Source organism: Gossypium hirsutum, chromosome D02 (assembly GCF_007990345.1).
Source record: "Gossypium hirsutum isolate 1008001.06 chromosome D02, Gossypium_hirsutum_v2.1, whole genome shotgun sequence".
Lineage (NCBI taxonomy): Eukaryota > Viridiplantae > Streptophyta > Magnoliopsida > Malvales > Malvaceae > Gossypium > Gossypium hirsutum.
In genome coordinates, this window is record NC_053438.1 from 4,994,194 (window position 1) to 5,022,035 (window position 27,842).

The window sequence follows — 27,842 nt, forward strand, 5'->3', positions numbered from 1 at the left end:
TTAAACCTAATCCACATTAAACTTTTACTTTACAACCGTTAATAATAAAAACAATTTTAATTAGAACACCATGTGATAGCCTGACAGTCGAGAGTGTTCACTGTTCAAAATATGACTTGAATTTTAATCGTATTTGTTGTTCGGGTTTTACCCTATTATTGTAATTTAGTAATTCACAGAAAAACATTAATTTATATAATTTTAATTAATGATATATGTTACGGATGAAAGCATTAATTTCATGCTAATTATTACTTTTGGTTGGATTAATTGGATTCCTTTAATTTTATAGGTGATCATAATTCATTGATTTTTGGACGTTAGTGCCCCCACAATTAATACAAATTTATTTTACTTAAATATTTCTACTAATTAATATCATTAAATAAAATAAATAGGGTTTATTTTCTACAATTTTTCTATAATTGTGTAAATCACTCAATGGGTACTTTTTTTTTCAAATAATAATTATAAAACTTAATAAGTTTAAATACGAAATGAAAAGTTAGTTTATATTTTTTTTATCAATTTAGTCCTTATTTTTTAGCTAAATTTCACATTCAACCTTGTAAAAAGAGTCGAATTTGATATAAATCTTTAAAAAAGAGTTGAATTGTTTTTTAATGAAAATATCGACCCAACCGTTTTGAATTTGTATGAACTTTTTTAATATATTTTTTAAATTATTTATCGTTAGGGATCGATCCGTATAAACAACGAGAAAGGAGTAGAGAAAATTGGGCACACGAATTTACATGGAAAAACTTGTAATGGAGAAATACAAAACTCTCTGACTAAAATACAGAATTCCCTTAAAAACTTCTCAAGGCATGATTGAAATGTCTTTGGAATAATCAGAGTTTAACTGGGAAAAGTAACCCTGTTGAAAATACGCAGCTGCTTTGTGACGTCACATGCTTCCTCGTAGGAATGTCACATTTGCTTCGATTCTTATTACGTCGAGTGCCTGCAAAATGTCTGGAAATGTGAGGCACACTCTACATTTATTAACGTGGCATATAAGATTAATAGTATCATGCCAGCATAAACTACATATGAATTGTCACACATCATTAAAAAACAACTATTTTAGTGAAAATTTCCGTTAAAAATGATTTACTCTTTTTGAAAAGATAATAGCCAAATTTAAACCAAATTAACAAAAAATGTGAACATTGAAGATTAAATTTATTATTATCCCAATTTGTAATACAATATTTATAATATATATATATATATATATATATATGCATGTGGACATTGTTAGCCATAAAGCTAATGGTCCCCTCTCGTTAAATGCAGCATATAAAAAAATAAATAATTTCAACCAATTTTATAAATTACAATCCAAGAAAAAGTTGAAAATTTTATTTTATTTTTATCTAAACAAAAAAAAAAGTTTTTATGTGAGCAACTACAAATTTCATTGATTTTTTTTAGTAAATTACAATAACAGGGTAAAACCCGAACAATCTACGCGACTAGCGCGACTCAAATCCATACCACACTTGGGGCTGTAAACACCTTTTACCATAGGCCATCACATGAGATTTTTTTTGTTTATTTATTATTACTAGAAAAATAATATCGAGTAATTAAAAAAAAGAATATTTTTATCATATTTTCAAAATTACTATTTATAATAATAAATAATGTTGTGAGTTACTATATTTATTATAAATAATGGATTTTCATAATTAGGAAAACGATGTATTTAATTACAATTAATATAATAATTTTAATATTCATGTTTAAGATTTCAATACTTTGATATTTGATATTTACACAATTAATATATTTATATATATAATTAATTAAATAATTTATTGGACCGATAAATAATTTATTAACGTCGTTTAAAAATTTTTAACTGTTATCAACAAAACCCTCAGTAATTAAATTATTAAAAAAAATATAACTGTTAATAAGCTGTAAATATGATTTTTAAAGTACCATCAAAGTTATCAAATTTACTAGGTCCGAGAAAAAAAACTGAAAATCGATGGTTAAATTCCATGGAAGGTCCTTGTATCATGTGTTATTTTTGGATTTAGTCCTTCTATAACTTGATTAATTTTAGAGGTCAAATTGGTTTTCTTGTTAATTTTGTTAAATAATTTGATATTTTTTTAACAGTTTGATAAATATTATTACAATTTCCTTTTTTTTTTGTCTTTTTAAATGTGTAAAAATATTATTCAATTATACTAGAAATTGTTAATGTGTAAATGCCATGTCATTATATACACATAAATAACTTTAATTAGGATAAATTATTATAAAATTTTTAGGTGTTAAAATTAAATTGTAATTTTTATGATGGTAAAAATGTAATTTTATCATTTTAATAACTTATAGCTTTATAATTTTTAAAAGATTAAATCAAATTCTCACCAAAAAAAAAGATTAAATCAATTTTTTATCATTTTTAGGGGAGGACCAAAGTGTAATTTTATTTTTATTAATTTAAAATTTTAAAAATTGTAAAGGACTTAAATAAAAAAAAATTCTATTTTAGGGCCCCTGCCAGCCTCCTATGCCCCTGTTGATAAACATATTATATTTATATTTATATTTAAATAAATTTAGAAAAAAAACTGGCATATAATAAATGTTAAATAAAAAATATTTAGTATACAGTGGAGTTTTTAGACTCTACTATCAGGGTTAAGAGTTAACAAGTATGAATATAATAAAATATTAAAAAAAGAGATATGTCAATATTTTATGGTTAATTGTAGAATAAAAATAGTATCTTATACTTTTTTTTTGGTCTACTTTGCTATGTAAACTTGATTGCTAGATCCATTTTAATATGTAAAGTTAACAAATGTAGAAATTTGATAACGTGACATTTTGAGATTATGCCATGTCATCACTTGAAAATAAAATAATATTTTAAAAATTTTCATATAAAACGTGGTACAGTCTTAGAGTGTCACGTATCAAATTTTGATGGAGTCCAAGTTTAAGGACTTTAACTAAAAAAAGTAAAAAAAGTTCAAGGAGGAAAGTGGATCTAATGATAAATTTAGGGAGTAGCCTTATTAATTTTTAAACCATACCAAATCAAACCATTACGGTAAAGTAAAAGCTCAAACAAATTTTTTTTGAAGAAGAAGAGAGACAATGAAAGAGAAAACAAAAAGGAAGAAAGATTATAAATAGTATCGAAAAATCCGGTAAAAAAAAGTAGTGAGTGGAAGGGCAAAGAAAGGAACATGAACAACTCCGTAGAATGATGTTTCTTTTACTTTATTATAGTGTTAAAGTGAGGAGAAAAAAAATTCAGAGTTTTAGCAATGGAAATGTTAGGACATCTGTAGACAAAAGTGGGCCTCTTTCTTTTTCTCTCTATCTCTTTTCCCTTTGGCTGTAAATTGTAATCTAAGCAAATCTAAATTTTGGGTTTTTTTTTTTTTACATTCCAGTATCACTGTCTCTGTCCACGAGAAAAATCCCAAGCTATCCCAATTTTCCCGCTTCTTCTTGGTGTTCTTTGTATCTTTCTTATTAGCTTGGCAGTTAAAGCAGATTGATAGAAAAAAATAGAGGGACCATTTTCAAACAGTTTTTGTGAGAGTGAGGAGTTTTCTTTTCTTTTCTTCTGTGGAAATGATGGATACCCCAGAGAAGACCCAGATTAGTTCTTCACTTTCTAAGTTCGAGGTAGTGATTTTCTTCAACTATTTGATCTATTTGGGGGAAGCCCTTCTTTTTGGTTTTGGTTTTGGTTTTTCTGATGCGCTGCATGTGTTTGGATTTTGGTCTCTGTGAGTGAGTTGATCTTCATCCTTATGGATTTTCAATTTTGTTTCCTAAAATTCCTTTCTTTTGGTTGATAGTCTTACTGTGTGTGTGTGTGTGGGCGGGGGTTGAATTGTTTACTTTCATGTGAATTAGATCTCTGGGTGGAATTCAAGTTTTTGACACTGTTTTTTGCCTTCTGATTTCTGGGTTTCTTTTTTTTTTTCTGCTTTTGGTGTGTTTAATGATAGGTCTTACAATTGAGTTTTTTTTTTAATGATTTACTCTTTTTTTTCTTCAACTCATCTTTCTAGGCTTCCTTTTTTTAAGTCTTAATTTTTTTTTTCTCTTGGCTCACAGACATTGTTCTGAATTCAGTTGAAATTTTTAGTCACTGCTTTTTTTGTTCTAGTTCTTCCTCAGATTAAGGCCAAAATTGATGTAAACAGCACATTGAAGATCCATTATTTACATCTATGCTTTGCTTTGCTTTTGTTTTTTACTCACTGAACTTTTCTTTCAATAATTGTCCATGGCAGAATTGTCTTCTTTTTCCACCGAAAGTCTCTCTCTTTCTCTCTGGAAATCATAATTTTGGTCCTGATTTGAACCAATTGTTAGTTTTTTTAAGAGATTTGAAAAGATTTGCTATTGCAGCAGTATAGATTTGTCACTTCCCTGCTATTGTATTCATCTATGTTGCAAAAACCTTTGGATTTCAGATAAGCATTTGGTTTGGGTCAAAAGATGTTTTAAGGGAAATATTTTAGAACTTGATTAATTAAGCTTCTGATATTAATTTTGTAACATTTTTTTCCCAGGATTCCCCAGTCTTTAACTACATCAACAGCCTTTCCCCCATCAAACCAGTCAAATCCATACATGTTACGCAGACGTTCAACCCGCTTAGCTTCGCATCGCTTCCATCTATTTTCACTTCACCCCATGTCAGCTCTCACAAGGAGTCTAGATTCCTGAAAAGGTAATGAACTAGTATTTTATACAGTCTTGATTGTTTGATTTCATGCCTTATTCTTGTTTTTTTTAGTCGATGCTAACTATTCTTTCTTTGCTGGCATAGCTATACAGATCCATTGAAACCCGAGTCGTCTTCTGCGGATGGGACTAAAGTTAGTACAAATGAGGAGGCGGGTGCGGATGCACAGGAGAATTTTGATCAAGGAGTTTCCCTGGGTGAGACTTCTTTTGAGATGCCTAATGAACCTTCAAGGATTGCAATTGGGCTGCCACAAACTTTAAAGTATGATTGCGGTAGCCCCGACTGTGATGCAACACCTTGTGTTTTCAAGACAACTTGTGTCTCAGACACATCTCTCGCAATTGTTCCATTTTTTCAAGAGGCCTCTGAAAAAGGCTTATCTGATGGAGTGGAAATACGGGACACTTTCCAGGTTGAGCAAAAAAGGGATACTATAGGATCTGAGTGGGAGAGTTTGATTTCTGATACATCTGACCTATTGATTTTTAATTCCCCCAATGATTCGGAGGCTTTTAGGGGTGTCATTCAGAAATCTTTGGACCCTGGTGTTCTTATTTCTCAGTTCTCACAAGATGATATCAATGAGGCATGCCAAACTACTGTTGATTTGGACAAGTATAAAGATCAAACTGAAGGAGCCGTAGAGATGAATGAGATGAACCCTGTGAATGAAAGTTTTGAGGACGCTAGTGTGACTAACTTCATATCTGGCAGTCTGACTGATTACATGGAAACTCGCATGTCAGGCCCATATTCTTTTAAGGTAAAAGATGCTGTAATTAACAACATTCGGTGAGCTCAAGTGTAATGAGCAATTTCTTTGGTTGTTTATGCAACAATTCGATATTTTCCCCTGAGAATTAGCATGAAAGTTCTCTCTCTTGATTGGCTTTTACTGACAATGCTTTTATATGTTTGTGCACAGCCCGATTCTAATTTGCATCGTGGGTTCAGGCGGCGCTGTTTAGACTTTGAGATGCTGGCAGCTCGGAGGAAGAACTTCGATGGCGGTTCAACTACCAACTCTTCTACAGATAACAAATTGGTGCCCGGTAAGCCTGACAGTGATTCCCCAAGGTGCATTGTACCCGGAATTGGTTTGCACCTAAATGCTCTTGCAATAGCCTCAAGGGATAACAAGAATATGAAGCTCGAAACTTTATCTTCTGGAACACAAAAGCTAAGTTTCCCTAGCTTCAATTCACCCCGCATAGGCGGTGCAGAAACTGCTTATGACTCTTTGCCTTCAGCCTCAACTGAAAGAGAATCTGATGCTGTTGAAAATGGGGTTCAACTTGCAGAAGATGCTTCTCAGGCATCTGCCTATTTAGTTAATGAAGAGTTAAATCAAAATAGTCCCAAAAAGAAGAGGTATGAGAACTTGACAGTAAGTAGTTGATTGGAGTATTTGTTTTTGTTTTGTTCATCATTATTTTACGGATTTTCAGAAGGAGATTAGAACAAGCTGGAGAGGGTGAGTCCTGTAAACGATGCAACTGCAAGAAGTCAAAGTGTCTGAAACTGTAAGTTCCTCTAGCTTTGCTTTAAGTATACAACACGCTTCTTCGTATTCCACTTACCTCTGTGATCTTACTGGGGTATTTTGGATTTTTAATTGATGTACTCATTTGACATTGTAACCTTCATTTTCAGCTACTGCGAATGCTTTGCTGCCGGTGTATACTGCATCGAACCGTGTTCGTGTCAAGACTGCTTTAATAAGCCTATCCATGAAGATACTGTACTTGCAACACGCAAGCAAATTGAGTCTCGAAACCCACTTGCATTTGCTCCCAAAGTGATCAGGACCTCTGATTCAGTACCTGAAGTCAGGGTACATAATAACTCTAACACTTCCCTATCTAGTTGGTTAACCACAAGTTGCTATATGTAATGCCATTTATTCTTGCAGGATGACTTGATCACAACACCATCTTCAGCTCGACATAAACGAGGATGCAACTGCAAGAAATCAAATTGCCTGAAGAAATATTGTGAATGCTTTCAGGTTTTCCGCAAAAAAACCTCTCTGCTTATGTTGTTATGTTGTCCTACATAAACTGATTTAGAACACGTTTTTTGTCGTCTTCAAGGGCGGTGTTGGATGTTCCATCAACTGCAGATGTGAAGGGTGTAAGAATGCATTCGGTCGGAAGGATGGTAAGTGTGTGCCTTTAGCTTGCATGATTATTGAATCTATTTAAAGTTTTATTATTGACCGTTCGACATTATTCAAGTTCTTATTCACTTGATTCCTTTGAAACGCAGGATCTGCTATCGTGGAAACCGACGGGGAGCCAGGAGAAGAAGAAATGGATCCTTCCGAAAAGAATGCACTGGACAAAAACTTCGAAAAGCCCGACATCTTAAATAATGAAGAGCAAAATCCAGCTTCTGCTCTCCCAACAACTCCACTACAACTTTGCAGGTTCCTTCCTTGAACTTTTTCAAGTTGTTTCAATGATAAAATCGATATCCATTGTTGCTATAAATTCAATAATATTTCTCTGCGCAGACCTTTGGTCCAGCTGCCATTTTCATCGAAAAGCAAACCGCCACGGTCCTTCATTGCCATCGGATCATCTTCCGCACTGTATACTGGCCAAAGATATGGTAAGCCTAGCATCATTCGACCTCAAAACATTATCGAAAAGCATTTCCAAACTATTGCTGAAGATGAAACGCCCGAGATTCTACGAGGCAATTCGTCTCCTGGAACTGGGATTAAGACTTCATCCCCTAACAGTAAGAGGATCTCTCCTCCTCAATGTGAGTTAGGGTCAACCCCTGGTGGTCAGAGTGGCCGGAAGTTAATATTGCAGTCAATACCCTCATTTCCTTCCCTTACTCCTAAGCATTAAAAATGGGAACTTTCCAGTTTCCACAAAGTTCAGATGAAATTCTTTAAAAATCATTGTATGTTAGAGAGGCATTTGCAGTTAGGCTGTATCTGTGTAATAAACTTATTACATCTTTGCTTCCATAATGTTCAACTTCTCCTTGTATAATATGGAATGTTGTATCTTTATTTTAATGTCCAACCTCAATTTTGTAAATTTCATTATTGTTCTTAACTCCTCTCTTTTATTATCCTTGTTGGGAAATTTTTTTTTTTTGGCTAAAAGAGTCAATCAAATTAAAATTTGATTTTGGTCTCTTTGATTATCTCTAATCAAATTAACAAATTAATAATACATTACACTCTTAAAAGAGATAAATTCGAGCTTTTAAGATAACATTATTCTTAAAAGAGTTACAAATTCGAGCTTTAAAGATGACATTGTTTAAAAGTATATTTCATAATAATAAATTTATATTTACATTAGTAAAATTGTTTAACCCGCTACCACTTCAAAAAAAAATTGTTTCGCACTACGAAAAATAATTTTATGGACTCTTCCTACCATATAATTTATGGTTCTTTTTTAATTATTTAATAATATTTCAACAGATTTTTCCATATCATTGATACATAATTTTGGTAATTTTTTTTACCTTGAACTCTAAACTCGAAACCTGAACTCGATCTTGAACCCGAACTCAAGTTTAAGATTGGGTTTAGGGTTTAAGGTTCGGGTTTAAGATTTGAGGTTTTCAGATCGAGATTTTGCGTTCTAAATTTAGAGTTTGAGATTCAAGATTCGAGGTTTAAGATAAAAAAAATTACTAAATTTATGTATTAATGACATGAAAAAATTAATAAAATATCACAAAATAATTGAAAAGAAACCATAAATAATACAGTGGAAAGGGTAGATATCCTAATCCTATAATAAAAAATATGAACATATCAAAATCTGTTGAAATTTTACGTCTATAAGTTTAACACACTATTTCACCTTCCTCGATATCTGAACATACTTGTCTTCCATAGATGAATGTGAAGGATCCGCAATCCCGAACTTATTGATGAACTCTTCGACCTGTAGGACTCTCGACGTCACCGAGGTAATTCGAGGACGAAAAACATCCCATCAGAATCTCGAATTCCTTTTGAACCTCTAAATTAAGTTGAATCCCAGCAGTGTTTTCCATCTTTTCTAATGCGATCCAAGCAACTTTCCTATCCCTTTCCCGTTGCTTTTTCAACTCAACATTCACCTTCACTTCATCACCGGCAGCTTCCACGGCATTTCCTTTTTTGTCAACCTGCCTGGATGTTCTCTTTTCTTGTTTCGTCTCCATTAATGGATCAACATTCAGTGCCTCCATCTTCTTCTGTTGTGCATTGAAGATGGTGTCTGCAAATCGGCTTTTCAACATCGAAGCACGGCGAAGGCGAGCTTTGTTTGAAGAAGCTGAAACTCTTTCACCATTAGCCGCATCTGTTTGCAGGGATTGAAAGGGTTTAAAATCGGATAAAACATTCTCATTCTACCATTAATACTAAAATACAGTTGTGGATTTCTTCGCCGACACAACTGTAAAATAGATTGCTCGTAATAATAATATATTGCAAAGAAAAGAGAAATAAAAATAAACAACACATATTTTTTTTTAAGTGAAAACGCTTTCAGAAAAATAAAATTTTTGAATGATTATAAGAAGAGTTTCGACTATATCTATTTATAATTAAAAAAACCTATATCTAATTAAAGTCAAATATATTATGCTAATAAATGCTAAATATATTATACTCATAAATACTAATTTTTTTAGAAATAAAATATATTTTGTTTAACTTAATTTACAAGTAATCTCTTAGAATTTCTAACTCTACTCACGTCTAAAACTTCAAATATCAGCCACGAACGCCGCTCTCCTCTAAGATCACGTAAAATAATCATGAATAATCTTTAATCATGTTCACGTAACACCTTATACGTAGAAAATTACTACAAAAAAACAATCAATATTTATAATCTTTGATCAAAAACCCTATATACGTACCCACAGATGGATGTTTCATCAGTTCTTTAAGTATCACCGAGCACTGCGGATTCAAGGTACTGTTCACCACCGTCTTCGGCCTCTTCTCCGGCAAACCACCGTTTAGAACCGCCACTTCTGGTCTATGCTTGGAACCTACTGAGCTCTCTTTTCTATATGAAACTGACCCGGACTCGAAAGATTGTTTTCCAAGAGCTACGTCGATCTTTTTCATCTTCTGCATTGTTGTTTAAACTGATTTCTAGGTTTCTGGTTTTCTTTGTAATATGAATTTGTATTTATGACATGAAATTTAAGAAACCTTAGATAATTTCTAACCTGGAAATTAGTCTCCTTGTTGAAGTAGAAATTATACAAGTTTTTATATTAGTATAAATATATATATATAACTTGTTATTGAATATTAGTTTAACTGGTATGAGCATTATTCTCACTTGACTTTGAGTGTGCTGAAGTGTATTATATATGAATTTAAACTTTGTGCAATTTTATATATTAAATTAAATCTAAATCAAAATTCAAAGTTCGTGTATTAAATTACACATTAAATTAAAATTCATTAATAATTTTGATATTTATCCCAAAATTTAACACATTAAATTTTTTTTAAAATGTTATAAATATAGTACCCTCATTAAAATCAAATTATCCCTCTTTTGTTTTCTAAATACTGAAATTTAATAAACATAAAATACAAAATATTTCTTATGACAAAATGCAATTCTACACAATTTTCTAATTGCGAATATGCAAACAGGACAGATCAATTTTAGATTTTTAATGAAAAATTAATTTTCATATTGAAAATAAATATTAAATTTATACATGAATTGTTTTAACGTGCAATTATACATAAAATTTAAATTGTGATTTATATGTACACATTAAACTTTAATTTCAATTTTGATTAAATTGTACACATTTAAAAAAAATAAATACAAACATTAATTTTCATATTGGATTAATAATATAGTTAACATAACCAATATATCAACATAAAACGGTGCTAATTTGATAATATTTTAAGTTACTTTTTGAAAATTGACATCAAAATTTTACATCATGTAAAAAATCGTACAAAATCAAAGTTCATATATGCCATTGATATTTATCACTTTAAACTACAACAAAACTTTTCTGCTCTTTTCAGTGTTGATTCAAGCTCCAATAAGCTCAGGGGTAGGCTCAGCCATAGTTTCATCTGCAGGCCTCTCTATTTTCACCCTCAACATCTTCAGAGTAATCACCATGAACCTATAAATTAATCAAAGGCACTATGGAGAGGAATATATACTATAAATTCAGAGAAACATACCTCCATTAACTTCCCAAGATCAAACTTAGGAGCCTTCAAAATTTTGACTTGACGGATGAACACATTCTGCAACGGATAGATGCTAGATGTTGCCTTCTCGATTTCTTTTCCAATCGTCTCAGGGATGAACTTTTGAACCAATTCCTTCAAATCGCATGATGTTGCCTGAGCAGTCATTATCTCCCTCATCTTTCGGCGTATCTGAAAAACAAAGGCAACTCCATCATGGGATAAATGATCATTGCAGGTCCAAAGTCCCCAAGGTATGAAAAGTGAGTATTACTGTTACCTGTCTAATCTGGCTGGATTGGGCATAACATGTCCTTTTAACCTGATTTGGGCGTCTCTTGGTGAACCTGATGCAGAACATTCTAAGGGTGTAATTATCAGTTGTCTTCACATCCACATGAGCGTCGATCAGTGTTTGCCATTTCCAAACCAATTACCTCAGTTTGTCAGTTGTAAAATTCATTCCCTGCATATTTGTCAATTTATTACGACAAGCTAAACTGAAATTAATGACACAAATGAAGATGTCTATATTTATCATACCCAAAAGTTGGTCAAAACATTCTTTCCTTGAACATCTTCAGCTCTCAAACGAATCTTTCTGTAAGCATGATCCTCATCACCACCTTGGAGATCAGCCAGTGAAACCTCAAACACAGGGTGTTTGAGTCCTTCTGAAGCAATCTGTCAATAAAATAGCCAAGTTCAAACCATATAAAATCATAGAAATCAAATTGCAACCATACATTAACTAAATGCATTAAGCAAGTCTAAATTCACCATGCTGTACCTACAAGCAAAGTTAAGTATCAAGAAGATTTTCGCTCATACATATGGCATATCATAAGTACAAGTAACTTGTGAAGTTATAAGTGGCAAAAATCATTGAAACCGACGAAGCATGCAAGACTGAAAATCACAAGGAGACAACAAGTTTCAAGTTCTTCAACAATGCAGCAATTATTGCATACTCCTCTACGAAGCCCCGCTGAACTGCAAGGTCAACATGAAATTAAAATTCGGTTCCAGACACAAGATTTCACCACTCAATAGAGAATTCTAATCATTCAAAATCAAAAGTTCTCGCTATAGCATATTATGCTTTTAAAAGAAAAAGAATATTCAGCATATCAGCTAACAAATATATCATCAAGATTCAGCAAAAGAAAACTCAATATAACAATAGCTAGCTCAAACAAAAATGAAATCCCCACTTTTCATACAGAACAAAACAAACAACATTGAATCATCATGCTTGTACTAAGCTAGATTCTCAATGTAATCTAAATGAAACCCAGTTTCCCCATAGGTTCAAACATCCAAAAAAACCTTACATACAAAAGCAATTTCAAAAGGGTAAAGAAATTTTTTTTAAAAAATCCAACCTTGGTACCCTGAGTACGGGTAACAAGAGTCTTCCCCACATTTCTTGAAGTAAAAACTGATGGAGCCTTGATATCATACCAGTCTTTCTTAGCAAATGGATAAGCTCTAACAGAAAAACCCAACAACTAAATCAGCATTTAACCAACACATCACTCTCTAAAATACCCAAAGCATGTTTAAAATCGAATATATATATATATATACACACTCACGCCTTCTTCTTTCCTCCCTTCTTTCCTTTGGAAATCCTCTTGTTCTTCCTGCATTACAACACGAAACAGATGAGATTCAAGAAAAGAAGCAAAACCCATTTGAGTCAAAAGCGGAAGATTAAGAAATGAATACCCGACGGCCATGGTTGAAGCTCCCTGCTGATTAGCTACAAAAGAGAAAAGCAGACTGCTTGTAAACCCGGGAAGGATTTCAAAGCCGTGTTTTTCGTTATCTTGGATTATATGATACATTTTGATGGATTGCTTTTTGTAAATCCAAGAATTGGGTTTTTCTAACAAATTCAGACCCTATACAGTTAAGGAACTGGATTTGATTCACTACCTTAGCTAACAGAGTGATAATTAGAGTTGTTCATGGGGGTTAGGTGATTCATTTGTTTGATTAGTTTGATCCAACTTGAATCAGGTTTGGTGATAGAATTTTTGTCCACATAAATATCAATATAGTAATATATATTGTTTTTATTAATTTTAAACATTAATATGGGCTTTTGGGTAGACCAAGTAGAGTTGGGCTTGAAACACTTTGTCTGATTTAACCGATGGACACCTTTAATAACAATGGAGCGAAGTCTCATATTTTTATGAATGTTGAAAATATTTATATTTGGTTATATTCGTAACTACTCCACCTTAAATGATTTTAAATTTAATGTTATAAAAATATATTTATAACCTATTTATGAACAATAATTGGTTATTTTTTTCTCAAATTGTAACATCCTTCACTCGTTCCGACATGCAGTACAAGTGAAAAATGTTACTAGAACACATACATAACAAAAATCTCATGATTATTTAAAATTTCAAAACTTAAAACATTTTTTATAAAATGTTAAAAGTTAGTTTAAAATATGAGGGATTAAGAAACATTTTAAAACCATTTCAAAAAATTTTGTAAGTGATTGGAAATGTTCGGGACCAAATACAAGTTTCAGCGGGCTCAAAATTCACGAAACAATGTAGTAGCCTAAGATCAGGGCTTATGTATCGATAGATAGAATCTATGTATGATATAGGCTTAGATTTCGATACATAGACCTTATGTATCGACACCTAAGCCAAAAATTGTAACTTTTCCGTTAGTAACTTGCCTTGTTCCAATATTTACAGTATGGGTACTGGAACTTGAATCCCTGAAGTTCAAAATTGGTCTGAAAATACTAAAAAACATACTTGGACAATTCCATAACATATCCATATATCTTAAGACATTATAGAACAAAACTTAAACACACATATAAGCTCAAAATGCAAACCTCAAAACATATTCAAGAAAATTAACGAAACAAATCTTGTTTCAAATAAATTTAAAAAGGGAATTTAAATTTATAAATCAAATCACAAGCACAATTCCAGCCTGTATCTTTGCGCACACGCCAAGTTCATACACAAATATAAACAAACTAAAAGAACTAAAATCTCAAACTCAAATGGCATTGTGACGCACCCGAGCTGGAATCACAAATCTTCTTAACAATAACAATCCAAAACTTACACATTTAAAACAACTAATGCGTGAGCTTGACGAGCTCAGTAAGTACTCAAGAATCAACCTATCTTATTTCATTATCAGTGTTGAAGGCTTAACTAATGAAGACTAACATGTTAGTATTTAAGTCTTTATAAACTCTAGCAAAACATAATTTGGGTACTTGGAACTCGTCCAGATACAGCCAAAAAGCACATAAGTTCTTAGCCCTAAGGTATCATATCACACCCCTCCTACACAACCAAATTGCGCACAAGTACATCCATCCAAAGAGCACAAAAGTACTAAGCCTGAAAGCATCCAAGACTGCACGTGAATGTAAGGCTCGAAGGCAAAAGAAAGTGCACGCATCAGAACCCCACAAAGAACACCAAACAGAACTCCACTAAGGCACATTAACACATTTATGGATCATACAGAGTCACTTTTAAGGTTTATAAAGTTCAGAGAATATTTAGGCAATCAGGCAACAAAATTATTTCACATATACATTCAAGTTCATAGACTAATGTTGGACTCGTAAACGTATTCAATTTTTCATATTATGGTTACCATGAATCAAAAGTAACAAATTCATTTATTTATTTATTTATTAACTAATACATAGCCAAATCCGAAAAGGGGTCGTTATGACCTCAATTATACATATTTCTACATTATTTCATATTAGTCCTCCTCTAGTATAGATATAAACTCTTGGTAGTGGTCTAATGACACATTTTCCTCATTTATAAATATGTGTTGACTTTATCAATAAATTTGCGCAAAAGTTAACAAGTTAATCACATATTTATCCTTTTCCACTCTGATACCATATTTCATCAATTTTCACAAATTTCAAATCACTTCACAAATATTTATTCATGACAACCATGATGTGTGGTGTGGTGGTTACTCACTCATCCTTTAACATATAGTTGAGGGTTTGATCCCCGTTTATCAGAATAGAGTATATTTCATAATCAATCGTTTACCTCATCGGAGAGCACTTACGACGAGAGGATTAATCATTGTTGTAAGCAGTAAATACTCGATTATAAAAAAAAAACAGCTATTCATGACGACCAAATTTTCATAACGTGATACCATGAATTATCACATTTTACAAACAAGGCTTATTAAATCATAACCTTCCAAATAACTTATTTCTTGCATTTTAATTCATATGATTTACACATAATTATTACTACGTTATCATTTTCATAATTATTTCACAATTTATCCATTTTCCTTAATCATATTAGTATAAGAAAAGTATGAGTATCCATTTCTTACTTCGGTCAAATTTCCACTTCAATCCCTAAACTTTTAAAAATTATAATTTAATCCTTTTTGCCACACCCTTGTTATTATGGTTCATTTCAGAATCCCTTATGACTTGCATAAGATACTTGATCCTAAGCCTACTTAATTTTAATTTGTTTATTTATCATTAATTAATTTTACTAAATTAACAAAATAATTTAAAATTTGATTAAATAAGAAAAAGGGTAACCAAGAACAAGTTCAACTCAAGCTTCCAACAAAATGAAAACGACCGACAGAAATTTTTAGTACGAAAAAACAAAGATAAAATTCAAGAAATCTTGATTTAAGCTCCAATAACCTCAGGGGTAGGTTCAGCCATGGTTTCATCCGCAGGCCTCTCTATTTTCACACCAACATCTTCAGAGTAATCACCATGAACCTAATTGAAAAACAAATAAATTAATCAAAGGCACAACAATTGCAGACATGGTTTGAGATCTTAATCACCATTGGAAAAGGCTTGATACTATAAATCAGAGAAACATACCTCCATTAACTTCCCAAGATCAAACTTTGGAGCCTTCAAAATTTTGACTTTGCGGATGAACACATTCTGCAATGGATAGATGCTAGATGTTGCCTTCTCGATTTCTTTTCCAATCATCTCCGGGATGAACTTTTGAACCAATTCCTTCAAATCGCACGATGTAGCCTGAGCAGTCATTATCTCCCTCATCTTTCGGCGTATCTGGAAAACAAAGGCAACTTCATCATGGGATTGTGCATAACAAATGTCTCCAAGGCATGCAAAGGAAGCACTATAATTACCTGTCTAATCTGGCTGGATTGTGCATAACATGTCCTCTTAACCTGGTTTGGGCGCCTCTTGGTGAAACCAATGCAGAACATTCTCAGAGTATAATTATCAGTTGTCTTCACATCCACGTGAGCTTCTATTAATGTTTGCCATTTCCGAACCAATGACCTCAGTTTGTCAGTTGTAAAATTCATTCCCTGCATATTTGTTAATTTATTACGGCATGCAACATTGGAATAATGGTGTAAATAAAGATATTTATATCTATCATACCCAGAAGTTGGTCAAAACATTCTTTCCTTGAACATCTTCAGCTCTCAAACGAATCTTTCTGTAAGCATGATCCTCATCACCGCCTTGAAGATCAGCCAGTGAAACCTCAAACACACGGTGTTTGAGTCCTTCTGAAGCAATCTGTCAATAAAATAGCCAAGTACAAACCATATTAAGTCATAGGAATCAAATTCTAACGGTATGTTAAGCAAATTTATTAAGCAAGCAAAGTTAAATATCAATAAGAGTTTCCTTCATACACACAATATGAGTACAAATAACTCGTGAAGTTACTTAAGTGACAAAAATATTGAAGCCGACTAAGAACCCAAGACCGAAAAGCACAACAAACAAGTTTCGAGTTTTTCAACAAATGATTCCCTTGGAAGGTAATTGAAGCCTCTTTCTAGAATTCCTAGCAGCAGGAACTGTTGCATCTTCCACTAAGAAGCCTCCCAAAGTGCAAGGTCAACATGAAACTAAAACTCGGTACCAGACGCAAGATTTAACCATTCAATTGAGAACATTAAGCATTAAATAGCCAAATTCCTTAATATAACATATTATACTTTTAAAACAAAGGGAAAAAAAGTAAATTCAGCATTTCAGCTAACAAAAAGAAACCTCAATATAAGAATGGCTAGATCAAATGGAATTCCCACATTTCATACAAACAAAACAAACAACATTAAACTTCCATTATCATCATTATTGCAAAGCTAAAACAAAGATTCTAAGCACTAAGCTAGTGTTCCAATGTAATCTAAATAAAACCCAGTTTCTCCACAGGTTTAATATATACAAAATTCTCACATACAAAGGCATTTCCAAAGGGGTAAAGAAATTATTAAGAACCAACCTTGGTACCCTGAGTACGGGTAACGAGAGTCTTCCCCACATTTCTGGAAGTAAAAACTGATGGAGCCTTGATATCATACCAATCTTTCTTAGCAAATGGATCAGCTCTAAAAGAAAAACCCCACAACAAAATCAGAATTTAACCGACCTATCATTTTATAAAATGCCCAAAGCATATTTGAAGATAAAATCAAATGAAAAAAAACTTATGTACTCACGCCTTCTTCTTTCCTCCCTTCTTTCCCTTGGAAATCCTCTTGTTCTTCCTGCATTACAACACGAAACAAATGAGATTCAAGAAAAGAAGCAAATCCCATTTGAATCAAGAGCGTAAAATGAAGAAATGAATACCCGACGGCCATGGATGAAGCTCTCTGCTGGTTAGCTACAAAGGAGAAAGAGAGCAGACTGCTGGTAAACCTGGGAAAGATTTCAAAACCCTATTTTTCGTTATCTTGGCTTATATAACTCATTTTGATGGATTGCTTTTATGAATCCAAAGGGTTGGGTTCTTAAAATAATTTAGACCTAAAACATTTAAGGATTCGGGCTTTACAATTTTGTTGTGCAGAACTGAACCAGGTTCAGACTTTGAGCCACTACCTTAGCCCCATATTAATCATTTTAGGTTGTATGGTATGGATGAACATTAGAGCTGTCTATATGTCGAGTGTTTTGCTTGTTCGGTTGGTTTGAGTTGGTGTTGAAACGTTTTCCTTAATCGAGCTTCAGTTCAACTAGACCCATAGACACCTCGGGTAACAATGGATTGAGGTCTTGTATTTGTATGAATGTTGAAAATATATTTGTTGATAAGGTTATATTATGGGATAATTATTGAAGAAAATTCAAGAGATAATTTGATATTATATTAGAGAAGCTGTCGCTTTTTAGCTTATAAATAGAGTGTTGTGTCACATATATGGTCGTGTTTTTGGCTGGTTTTTTGTGTATCTTTTACTTAGTATTTTTTGCGCTTTTTTGCTAGGCTTATAAGTGAGGCTATTTGGGTGAGTAATTGTAACAAGTCAGGGTTATCTGTTGAGGTTGCAATTACTTATATTGTGTAAAGGTAAATTAAGCTTTAACCAATAGGTTACTAAATCGATGGTTAAATAAATCATTAACTAAACGAGACTTCAAAAGTAAGATTATTTTCGAATTGCGTTAACAAAATTTTTGTACCTATTTCTCTCCTCTTATTTACTTCTTTTATTTTATTCGAACTTGTGTTCAAACATCTATGTAAACACGTGTTTGAACATCAAATTGGATAGAGAACAAACTAAGATTCTAACAACTACAAATCGAAAAAATTAATAATGTGATCCCAAGTTTTATGGGTAAAGTTGCTACCCAAAATTTGTAGGTAGCCTCTTTTACTAGATAAACCATACCATACCAAACCTAATACCAAATGATAAATGCCATTGATAGATTCAGAGTTTCATGTGGCAACCATGATCCATGCACATGTCTTCCCCATTCCACTGCCTATAATTGAGCAGCTGCATACCCATTAATTAGGCAGCCATGTAAAGAAAAATATCTAAAAGCTAAATTCAAACCATAATTCTGTATTATAGCAAAATAATAATTCTCATTCTCACATGATAAGTTCAATTTCATTTGGAAATGTCAACCGTTTGTGTATTGGCAAAAATATTTTTAAGAGGAATCGAAATTAAATTTTAATTTTTATGATAGTAAAAATGTAATTTTATCATTTGAATAGCTTATATTTTTATAAATTTTAAATTATTAAATTAATTTTTTATCATTTTTAGGGGGCAAAAGCGTAATTTTACATTTATTAATTTAAAATTTTAAAAATTTTAAAAGGCCTAAATAGAAAATTTTCCATTTTAGGGGGGCCGGACCCCTGCCAGCCCCCTCTTGGCAATGCCCTTGTTTGTGTAATCAAGCAAAGGGTCTATTTAATTGGGATCTCTATAAACATATTCAAGGATATTTGAATACGATGAGATGTTAATAAGGCGATTCAGTATTTAATTTGAACAGTATTTTCTTATGCAAACTGATTCACTTAAGAGTTTTCGATGTTGATTCAAGTAATACTAATGATGTGGAAAGACGTAAGAACGAGTGTAATTGGTAAACCTGTTGACTTGAGACTTATTTTATCTTCCAGTTTTCTTTTTCTTTTTTATGAACTTTAAAAATAACTACGTAATGATATGCTCATGACATGGGTGAAAAAGATTCATATAATAAATTTATTAAAAAAATATAAAATCAAACATGACTTCAGTTGAAACGATAAAGTTAAGATAGTGAACACTGTAATGTTTAGATTTAAATATCGTGATTCTAATTATGCATATACTCCCTTTGTCTTACTAAATTCGACACATTTTGACTTTTAATGATTTTTTTTTCCAAAATTGAACTATTGTTATTTAAATTTACTTATAGTTAAAATTTTGAAAAAAATATATATTATAAAAACTTTCAATAAAATAGTTTTTAAACATATTTTTATAAATTTTAATTAATTAAAATATTTAAAATAATTTATGTTAAAGTTAAACAAATTTGACCTTTTTATCAGGACAGAAAAGAGTATAATTTTTTAAATTTATCAAAATATAAAACGACATAAATACGCTGTAATTACTTATTATTTTGTAATAACATAACAATATAGATAAACTTATACATTAGTTATTGACTTACACAATGCCTACTTTTAGTCATCAACCTTCCAACCCTTAAATCGAAAGAAAATGCGTGTTTAAACACACTCAAAATCACATTTTTTAGTTGTTGTAATAACAATACTACCAATTGAATAAGACTCAACCGACATTTAATTATTATTTTTTAATTTCAGCTTTGTGGGTATGAAACTATTTTTTAAATATAAAATATGCTTACCCTTCCTATTGAATTAAATTCCAGTATTACAAAATAATAAAATTTATTTGTTATGATCTCTAGCAAGATTTTTTTTTTTAGAAACAAAGCAAGATAATTAATTATTTAATTGTATATATATAAAAAGACGAAGTTAGAATTTGTTTGGAGCCGAAATTAAATTGTATATTTTTACTATAGTAAAAATGTAATTTTATCATTTTAATAGCTTATATCTTTATAAATTTTAAATGATTAAATCAAATTTTTATCATTTTCGGGAGGTCAAAATGCATTTTTACAATTACTAAAAATCTTAAGGGATATAAATAAAAAAATTTCCATTTTAAGGACAATTGGCCCTGCCAACCCCTAGATTCGTCACTATATATATTTTCGATTAATAACTCTTGGATGGTTTTGTTTTCCTCTCAAACAATCACAAAAACCTTGCAAAAGGTTAAAATAATGGCTTAAAGAAAACCTTATTATTTAGTCCTTTAAATTTTAAAAATTAAATTTTCCTACTTTTTCAATTTTAAATTTCTAATCGAATTAATCTCATTAGTAAATTCTAATATTTATTTTCTGTCAATCATATGTCATGTCATATGAGTACGGCCTAATAAAATTTTAATTTGATAAATTTTGACAAAATGTAATTTTAACGATTGAACTGAGTTTTTAAATAAAAAAGCCTAATTTTAAACTTTTTTTTAAGTACAGGGACTAATATAAATAATTTTTAAAATATAGGGACTAACAGTACATTTTAACCGTTCAAAACCATGCTTTGAATTGAACCTCCAACCACGACAACAACCATGGACTGATGAGTTAAACCGAGTTAAGCCACGTAATAATCTCAACTTATAAAATTCTCACTTTCCAGCAAGTAAGGCGCCGTCCATTTGCAGAAACCTCTTCCAACTCTCTTAAAACTCAATAAATTTTCTTCTTCTTTTTTTGTTTTTTGTTGTATTTGTATTCTCTCATCAATATCCTTTGCATGTTTCTACCAATGTCTTCTCTCAAAACCCTTGCTTTCCTTTCAATCTTTCTTCTTTTGCATCTTAAGATTGCCAAAACTGACTTTCTATCCCCACTTTTATCACCCTTATTTGGTTTGTTCCTTTCCCATCCCATTCTTTTCCTTAATATTTCCTTTTTAGATGAAAAATTAATGTCTATGAGATCTTTGGGTCTTTCTTTAACTTGGGGTTTTTCTTAATTTTTAAAGTTTTTTTATGGTTGCAGATGATGTATGCAAAGAAGTGGAATGTGGCAGAGGAAAATGCAAGCCATCTATTAATGGAACATTGCCTTTTTATATATGTGAATGTGATCCTGGTTGGAAGCAAACCTTTTCTGATAAAGATGATCATGCTCATCTCAAGTTCCTCCCTTGCATTGTTCCCAATTGTAATTAATCTCCTTAACTTCTTTGTTTATTGCTTTTGATTTTGTGTATGTTCGTATCATGAATGTGAATTTGTCACTCATTTGATGATGATGTGCAATGGGATCTTGTAGATTTTTTAGCTTTAGAAATTAGAAATGGTCTAGGGGTGGTTGTGTGATTACATCATGTGAAGAATGTTAGTATTTTGCTATTTTAATTTAACATAATAGCATTGATTTCGGATTGAGATATGCTGCTAAATGATAAAGATTTAGATTTGATAAGCATAATTAAAGTTGGTGATGGATGCCAGTCACACCCAAATTCATCACAAGATTGAGTGTCATAATGGTGAGGACCAAATGTTTGTCAATATGTGTGATTGTAATATCTTAGCTAAGTCAAAGATTGCTGATCCGAAGATTTGACTGTTTAATCTAACGATTGTTAAACCATAGCTATCGAATTATTTCGGGTTTGGGTTTTCTTTTAGGTTCGATGAACAATGTTTGTTCGGCAGCTCCATCCCCGGCGCAAGAGAAGGCATCCGATACAGATCAGTCTGCCTTTGACAGTAAGTTGTGTACTGTTTATGCTTTTGCGTTTGGTCATTTGTTATCGTTTCTTAATGCTGAACGCAGTACTTTGTCTCCGTTTTTCAGTCTGCAGATGGACTAATTGTGGAGGTGGGTCGTGCAACAAGACGTCACCATTTACGTATGATTGTCGATGTTCAGAGGGTTACTTTAATCTTCTTAATGTCTCTGCCTTCCCATGTTACAAAGAATGTAAGAACATACTTTTATTTATAGCTAGCAGAAATCTATATAGGATGCTGTGTAACTCAGGATTTCTGGTTTTCAAACCGGTATTCCGGAAGATTGCTGAGTGAGTTCGAACTTTGTGGTTTTTCCAGGTGCAATCGGATTGGACTGTGCTAACCTCGGGATCTCGTTGACGAATAAGTCTACTCCTGTAACACCAACACCATCAACATCTCAAAACGACGTTAACCAAGGTAAAACCGGGCTTGTTATGATCTTAAACTCTTGATGATGCATACAATGCTTGCATGAATAAACAAAAATAACCGATTTCTATTTTTTTTCCCTTTCAGCTTGCTTGAAGCTGTTAGGAACTTGGCATTGGGTCATAGTATTGGTATTGTTGTTGGCTATGGTTGCTTGATTTGTATAGATTTTTAACTCATGCACTACTTTGCCCTCTTGAATTCGAAGAGGACATTAAGCTTTTAAGCCCCCTCGAATCTGCAACCTCTAAGCTCCCTCGAATCTGCAACCTCTTAGAATGCGTACATTGGAGTTGATATTTCAATTGGCTTATGGGATGGTAGAGTTAGATATTATGTTTCAATGTAAAAATTTTCATTTCATATCAATAAGTATTTATGAGATTATGGCTCATTTTTTCTAATTCATTATCCGGACTAGGGATGACAATAGAGCCAGACAAGTGTGTTTGCTCACCTTATCTCGACTTGAGTTTTACTTTTATAATTACATCTTCCTGAACTTTATAATAAATTCTAACACTCAGTTCTGATCCCAAAATGATTTCTTTGATGTTGCCAAACATCTCAATCCATCCATCTGAAAAAGAAAAGGAAAATTATACTTAAGGTCACTAAATTATTAGTAGGTTTATATTCTGATCACTCAACTTTAAAAAGTTACAAAATGGTGATTAAACTATTTGAAAGTTTTCATTTAAGTCACTGGACTGTTAAGTTTTTTTTATGAAGTCCAACTAGTGAATTCCAAATGACTGTTCAATGATTGATATGGTAAATTAGTACCTATTGACAAGTAGAAGAACATATTTTAGATCCAAATTGATTTGACAATCAGTGTCAAACAACGGAGACGAAAGTTGTTTGGGTTTTAATTCACGGATTCTTAACTTTCAAATAGCTCGGTAACTATTTTATAACATTTTAAAGTTAAGTGATCAAAGTGTAAACTTACTAACAATTTAGTGACATTAGGTAGAATTTACCCAAAAAGAAATTACAAACTGAACCCAATGTATTCTAGACCCAAAATTGTACTAAGTTGTTCAATTTAGCCCAATTTTAAGAAGAACAAAAAGAAAGTATTAGGCCGAAACAATTGGGTAATTGGACCTAGTGGGCTTTATAGAATTGTTTTCTACGACGTACCAATTATTCGGCAGCAATGTAGATCTAATAGGTTGTAAATTTCAATATATAAAATAATTATTTTTAAAAAGGGATTTCTTGGGTTTTGTTCTATTGATTTTTTTAATAATAAAATACTATATCATAATTTTTTTAATCAATTGAGTCTTAATTCGATTTGCATGGATATTGTTGTTAACGCAGGAGGACATGGGTTCGAGTGCGTTAAAGTGTATTATCCTCTTATTAATGGGTTGTGGATGGGCTATAGATAATTTTAAGTATTGTCTCAAAAATAACAGATATAATCGAAAACTATAACGAGATTATTAAAAAAATAATAAAAGAAAACCATATTTTTTTCAAAAATAGTTAGTATAACTTATTTCCACTTTTTTACAATCATGTATGTTACCATGAAAAGAATTAGACCTTTCTCGGAATGGGACAATGGTTTTAAGATGAGTGCAAAAATACCAAATTATGTCGTGCAATATCTACGGTTAATTGCGTAAATGGTCCTTATACTTTATCATTTTTTTAATGTTGTATTTTTTGCTTTAAAAATATTTATTTATGTATAGTATTAGCTCGAATTTAGTTTGACCCGTGGATCTCAAATTTTGTTCAAATCTATCAATATTAATAAATAACTAATTTAAAATTATTTTAAGTTTCTTTTTACAAGAAAATATATTTTTGTTTAATATTTAATTTTTTTACATATAAACAACTTAACATATATTTTATTGCTTATATTACAGTATTATTATATATTTTCATAGATCTAAATTTTATATAATATAAATTACATAAAACATAATAATATAATATATATACATAATTAAAAAATAATCCGATCTAGTCGAACTCAAACTTTGAATATTGAAGTCTAAGTTCATTCCATGTTTAAACAAACCTAAATTCTTTTCCATAGGTTTATTTTCAGAGTCTAATATTTTTGTCTTAATCTTCTAAATATTGATCATTTGACTTAAGATTAGTCAGTTCTGTTTCTCGATGGGGCCAGGAAGGAATATAACTCAATTGTAGAATGTCACTTTGAAGCGATGAAAGTCATCAATTCGAGTTTGATTACCCCTAAACCCAATGTGAGTTTTTCTATTTTGCTTTGCCCCCATCATGATCGATTAAGAATGAATAAAAGACTCGTGGGATTGACGTGAGGGAATAGGGATGCGAGTGATATTATGAATTTGCAAAAAATAATCCGATTCATGAGTAGATTTAGTTATTTGTAATTATCAATTTAAAAAATTATATTTTAATGAAAAAAAAGGGAATTATATATATATTAGGGTATAAACATTGAATGGTGGGGAATGGGATGGCCTATCTTAGCTAGCATCCACTAGGTTAAGGAATCGTCTAAAATTGGATAATACCACTGCTAATGGTTTATTTCTTTATCTACAGCCAGGTTCTAAACCCCATTTTGGCCCCATCAACTTCAATTAGGCATTTATTTTCTCATTTGTTGCTATTTTATGTGCTGCTAATTAAAAATGCAATATAACCCTAAAACAATGATGAATTGGGGTATAAAAAAAAGTGGTTTATGAGTATTAGTTCGATTGGCATAAATATTGTTGTCAATGCAGGAAGATGTGGGTTTAAGTACACTGAAGCTCATTATCCTCCTATTTATGGGTTGGAGAAGGGCTATGTATAATGATAAGTATTGTGTTAAAAAAAAGACAAATATTATCAAAATCTATTTGAATTAAACTTCGAGTTCGAGAAATTGAAATATTAAAGTTTAAATTTGAATTATATGGTGTAGCAGGGTATTAATGGGAAGACATTGATTGAAAATCAATGTGTTGACCCATTTTAAATGTGCATGTAAGAGATATACAATGAAATTAATACTCCTTTTGTGAAGAAGATGGAGTTTCATAAAAGAAAAGAAAAAAATCAAATTATGAGATAAGATAATGTGAGAATGTGATGTTTGTTGTCCACTCACCAGCATTCACATCTGATCTCCCTTGATGTTGTTTTGGGCCTTAATTATGAATTGGACCAACCTTTGTTGGCTCTAAATAATTGACATCTAAGTTATACCAATCGCATTACAGGTTTAGCGATAAATTTGTGCGGATTTTTAGTTGATTAGTACGAGATTCAAGGTTTGATCATTATATTTGTAAACATTTTTTCCTTCTTTTCTTGTGATGTATTGCTCTTTAGACTTTCGAATTTTAATTTTAGTTTTCAAATCCAACAAGTAGAGAACTAAATTTTTAAAGAGTGCATACCAACAAGTATTGAGCGGTGATAAGACATACTGCGTTTTAAAGAGAGAACTCAAGTTCAAACACGGAAGATGACATTATGGAAGGGACCGCCACAAACCCAGAATAATTAATCTTTATGGACCATAAAACCGACCTGAAAAGTACTATAATACTAATGCATATATTAACACTACTTAACCAAAATCTTTCAGAAGTGCATGTCCATTCCCCATTCATTAAAACCTTTCAATAATGCAAATTTAGAATAGTTGGTGACCAAGAAGAGAGAAAGATCAAATGGTGCCCTTAATCAAAGATTCCATTATATTGAAATGGAAATTAAGGAGAGGGAAGGTAGTATTTGGTATTTGGTATTTGGGGAAGTGGGAGCTTAGTAAAGAGAGAGAGAGAGAGAGAGAGAGAGAGAGCAATTGTATTTGTTTTTAATTTCATATATCCAAAAAAAAAATTGTAGGGTCACCATTGTCATCCACAAACAAAAGGGGTTTTTTTTTAAAATAAAAATAAAAATTGGTACAAAAATAATGAAATTTTGTGAAGCAATTTCAATGGACTTCCTTGAGCTTGAAAGTTGGTGGTGGGTTTTAATCTCCATTTAATTCCTACTTCTATTCATTTGCTTATGCCATTGTCCCCATCTCATCATTTCCATTTCCCCTAAACCTATGCAAAAGAGAAAAAAGTAGTAATTTTTAATATATAATGAAGATGATCCATATCATTAGTATATAATTATACTAGGTTACTTTTATACTTTTTTTTTACTCATTTACTATATTTTTTCATAAATTGTTTCATTTATAAGTTGAAAGTTTAGGATAATAATTAAACGTTAAATCGAATTTAATTTCACTTTGTGAAATTTTGATTTGTATGAAGTGGTGGTTAAAGTTTTTATCAGATACCCGTTACAAGTTCAAACTAGGTTATTATTTAAAAAATTAGTTATGAAAGTAGAATATTTTTTTTGGATGAGTAAAAAAAGTAAAATAAAATTGCTTGTAAATGTAAGGGAAAAAATCTTGATTATTATAATATAAAAACAAACTCTTCAACATTATTGTCAATATAGGAGGAAGTGAGTTTGAGTGTGCTGAAACGCATTATACTCCTATTTATAGGTTGGGGAAGGACTATGTGTAATTCTAAACATTGTGTCAAAAAGAGTAGATTTCATTAAAATTTATAATGAAATTATTAAAAAAATTAAAAAATACAAAAAAAGGGGTTGAATATCACTTAACCAAGTCATTTTCACTTATTGTCTACTCATAGCAAATGTAAGAACTTTCTAAATTACAATTATGAATATTGTGATCTTTTAGTATGATTCCATAATCATAATCATCATCATAGGTTTGATATTTACCAAATAAATTTGGTTGAGAAAAAAAGAAAAAAAAATATTTCATTCATTCGTAAATTTTTTCTCAGTATTCTTCATGCCTATTTTATAATTCATATTCAGGGTTCGTGTCTGCAACTCTCAATAATGCCGTCTTCAAAAATAAAATAAAAACGCACATTATATTCTTTTAATTCATCTACAAAATCGAAAGACTCCAAGCAATAAATATCAAAATTAAATTAAAAAGGAGACCAGCGTCATTTTTAAGGTTATGAACTTTTGTTATACACTTTTCTACAAAGTCGAGATAAAATTATAATTTCAAAGAGCTTAAAACTGAAATTATCTCATTTACCCTGAGGATCAAAAGCACTTACTTAACCCCCAGATTTTTGATTGGTTATTTTCATTCGAAAAGTTATTAGATATATAATTTCACTCAAACCCGCATTTATATGAATCGGTGACTATCAATATAAGCGCGAATCGATTAATAATATCTTAATA

The 27,842-nt window shown here is 31.4% G+C and overlaps 5 protein-coding genes across 6 annotated transcripts; 2 read left to right on the top strand and 3 right to left on the bottom strand.

The window, feature by feature from the left end:
• Window positions 1-3,061: 3,061 nt before the first annotated feature.
• LOC107927769 (protein tesmin/TSO1-like CXC 2) lies at window positions 3,062-7,808 on the top strand. The gene is made up of 10 exons (XM_016858878.2): window positions 3,062-3,669; window positions 4,569-4,729; window positions 4,829-5,510; window positions 5,673-6,118; window positions 6,196-6,270; window positions 6,401-6,581; window positions 6,660-6,755; window positions 6,841-6,907; window positions 7,016-7,175; window positions 7,263-7,808. The coding sequence occupies exons 1-10, from the start codon at window positions 3,616-3,618 to the stop codon at window positions 7,606-7,608; spliced, it is 2,268 nt and encodes a 755-aa protein (XP_016714367.1). The 5' UTR covers window positions 3,062-3,615; the 3' UTR covers window positions 7,609-7,808.
• Window positions 7,809-8,128: 320 nt separating this feature from the next.
• On the bottom strand, window positions 8,129-9,883 carry LOC121214459 (transcription factor GTE10-like). Its single transcript, XM_041088134.1, has 2 exons — window positions 9,638-9,883; window positions 8,129-9,072 (listed from the first exon to the last, which is right to left on the bottom strand). The coding sequence occupies exons 1-2, from the start codon at window positions 9,858-9,860 to the stop codon at window positions 8,651-8,653; spliced, it is 645 nt and encodes a 214-aa protein (XP_040944068.1). The 5' UTR covers window positions 9,861-9,883; the 3' UTR covers window positions 8,129-8,650.
• Window positions 9,884-10,627: 744 nt separating this feature from the next.
• Window positions 10,628-13,017, bottom strand: LOC107927645 (40S ribosomal protein S3a-2). Of its 2 annotated transcripts, none has more exons than XM_041088136.1 (8): window positions 12,693-13,017; window positions 12,560-12,607; window positions 12,347-12,452; window positions 11,505-11,645; window positions 11,399-11,427; window positions 11,242-11,323; window positions 10,953-11,153; window positions 10,628-10,869 (listed from the first exon to the last, which is right to left on the bottom strand). In XM_041088136.1, the coding sequence occupies exons 1-8, from the start codon at window positions 12,809-12,811 to the stop codon at window positions 10,795-10,797; spliced, it is 801 nt and encodes a 266-aa protein (XP_040944070.1). In that variant the 5' UTR covers window positions 12,812-13,017; the 3' UTR covers window positions 10,628-10,794. The 2 variants fall into 2 exon arrangements, with proteins under 2 accessions (XP_040944070.1, XP_016714242.1); XM_016858753.2 differs by having other exon boundaries at window positions 11,242-11,308; window positions 12,693-13,013.
• A 2,505-nt stretch (window positions 13,018-15,522) lies between these two features.
• On the bottom strand, window positions 15,523-18,136 carry LOC121214460 (40S ribosomal protein S3a). Its single transcript, XM_041088135.1, has 7 exons — window positions 17,620-18,136; window positions 17,487-17,534; window positions 17,270-17,375; window positions 16,411-16,551; window positions 16,149-16,334; window positions 15,868-16,068; window positions 15,523-15,759 (listed from the first exon to the last, which is right to left on the bottom strand). The coding sequence occupies exons 1-7, from the start codon at window positions 17,628-17,630 to the stop codon at window positions 15,664-15,666; spliced, it is 789 nt and encodes a 262-aa protein (XP_040944069.1). The 5' UTR covers window positions 17,631-18,136; the 3' UTR covers window positions 15,523-15,663.
• A 2,902-nt stretch (window positions 18,137-21,038) lies between these two features.
• LOC107927710 (uncharacterized) lies at window positions 21,039-22,971 on the top strand. The gene is made up of 6 exons (XM_016858816.2): window positions 21,039-21,269; window positions 21,403-21,567; window positions 22,041-22,121; window positions 22,210-22,335; window positions 22,464-22,565; window positions 22,665-22,971. The coding sequence occupies exons 1-6, from the start codon at window positions 21,155-21,157 to the stop codon at window positions 22,733-22,735; spliced, it is 660 nt and encodes a 219-aa protein (XP_016714305.1). The 5' UTR covers window positions 21,039-21,154; the 3' UTR covers window positions 22,736-22,971.
• Window positions 22,972-27,842: the final 4,871 nt, after the last annotated feature.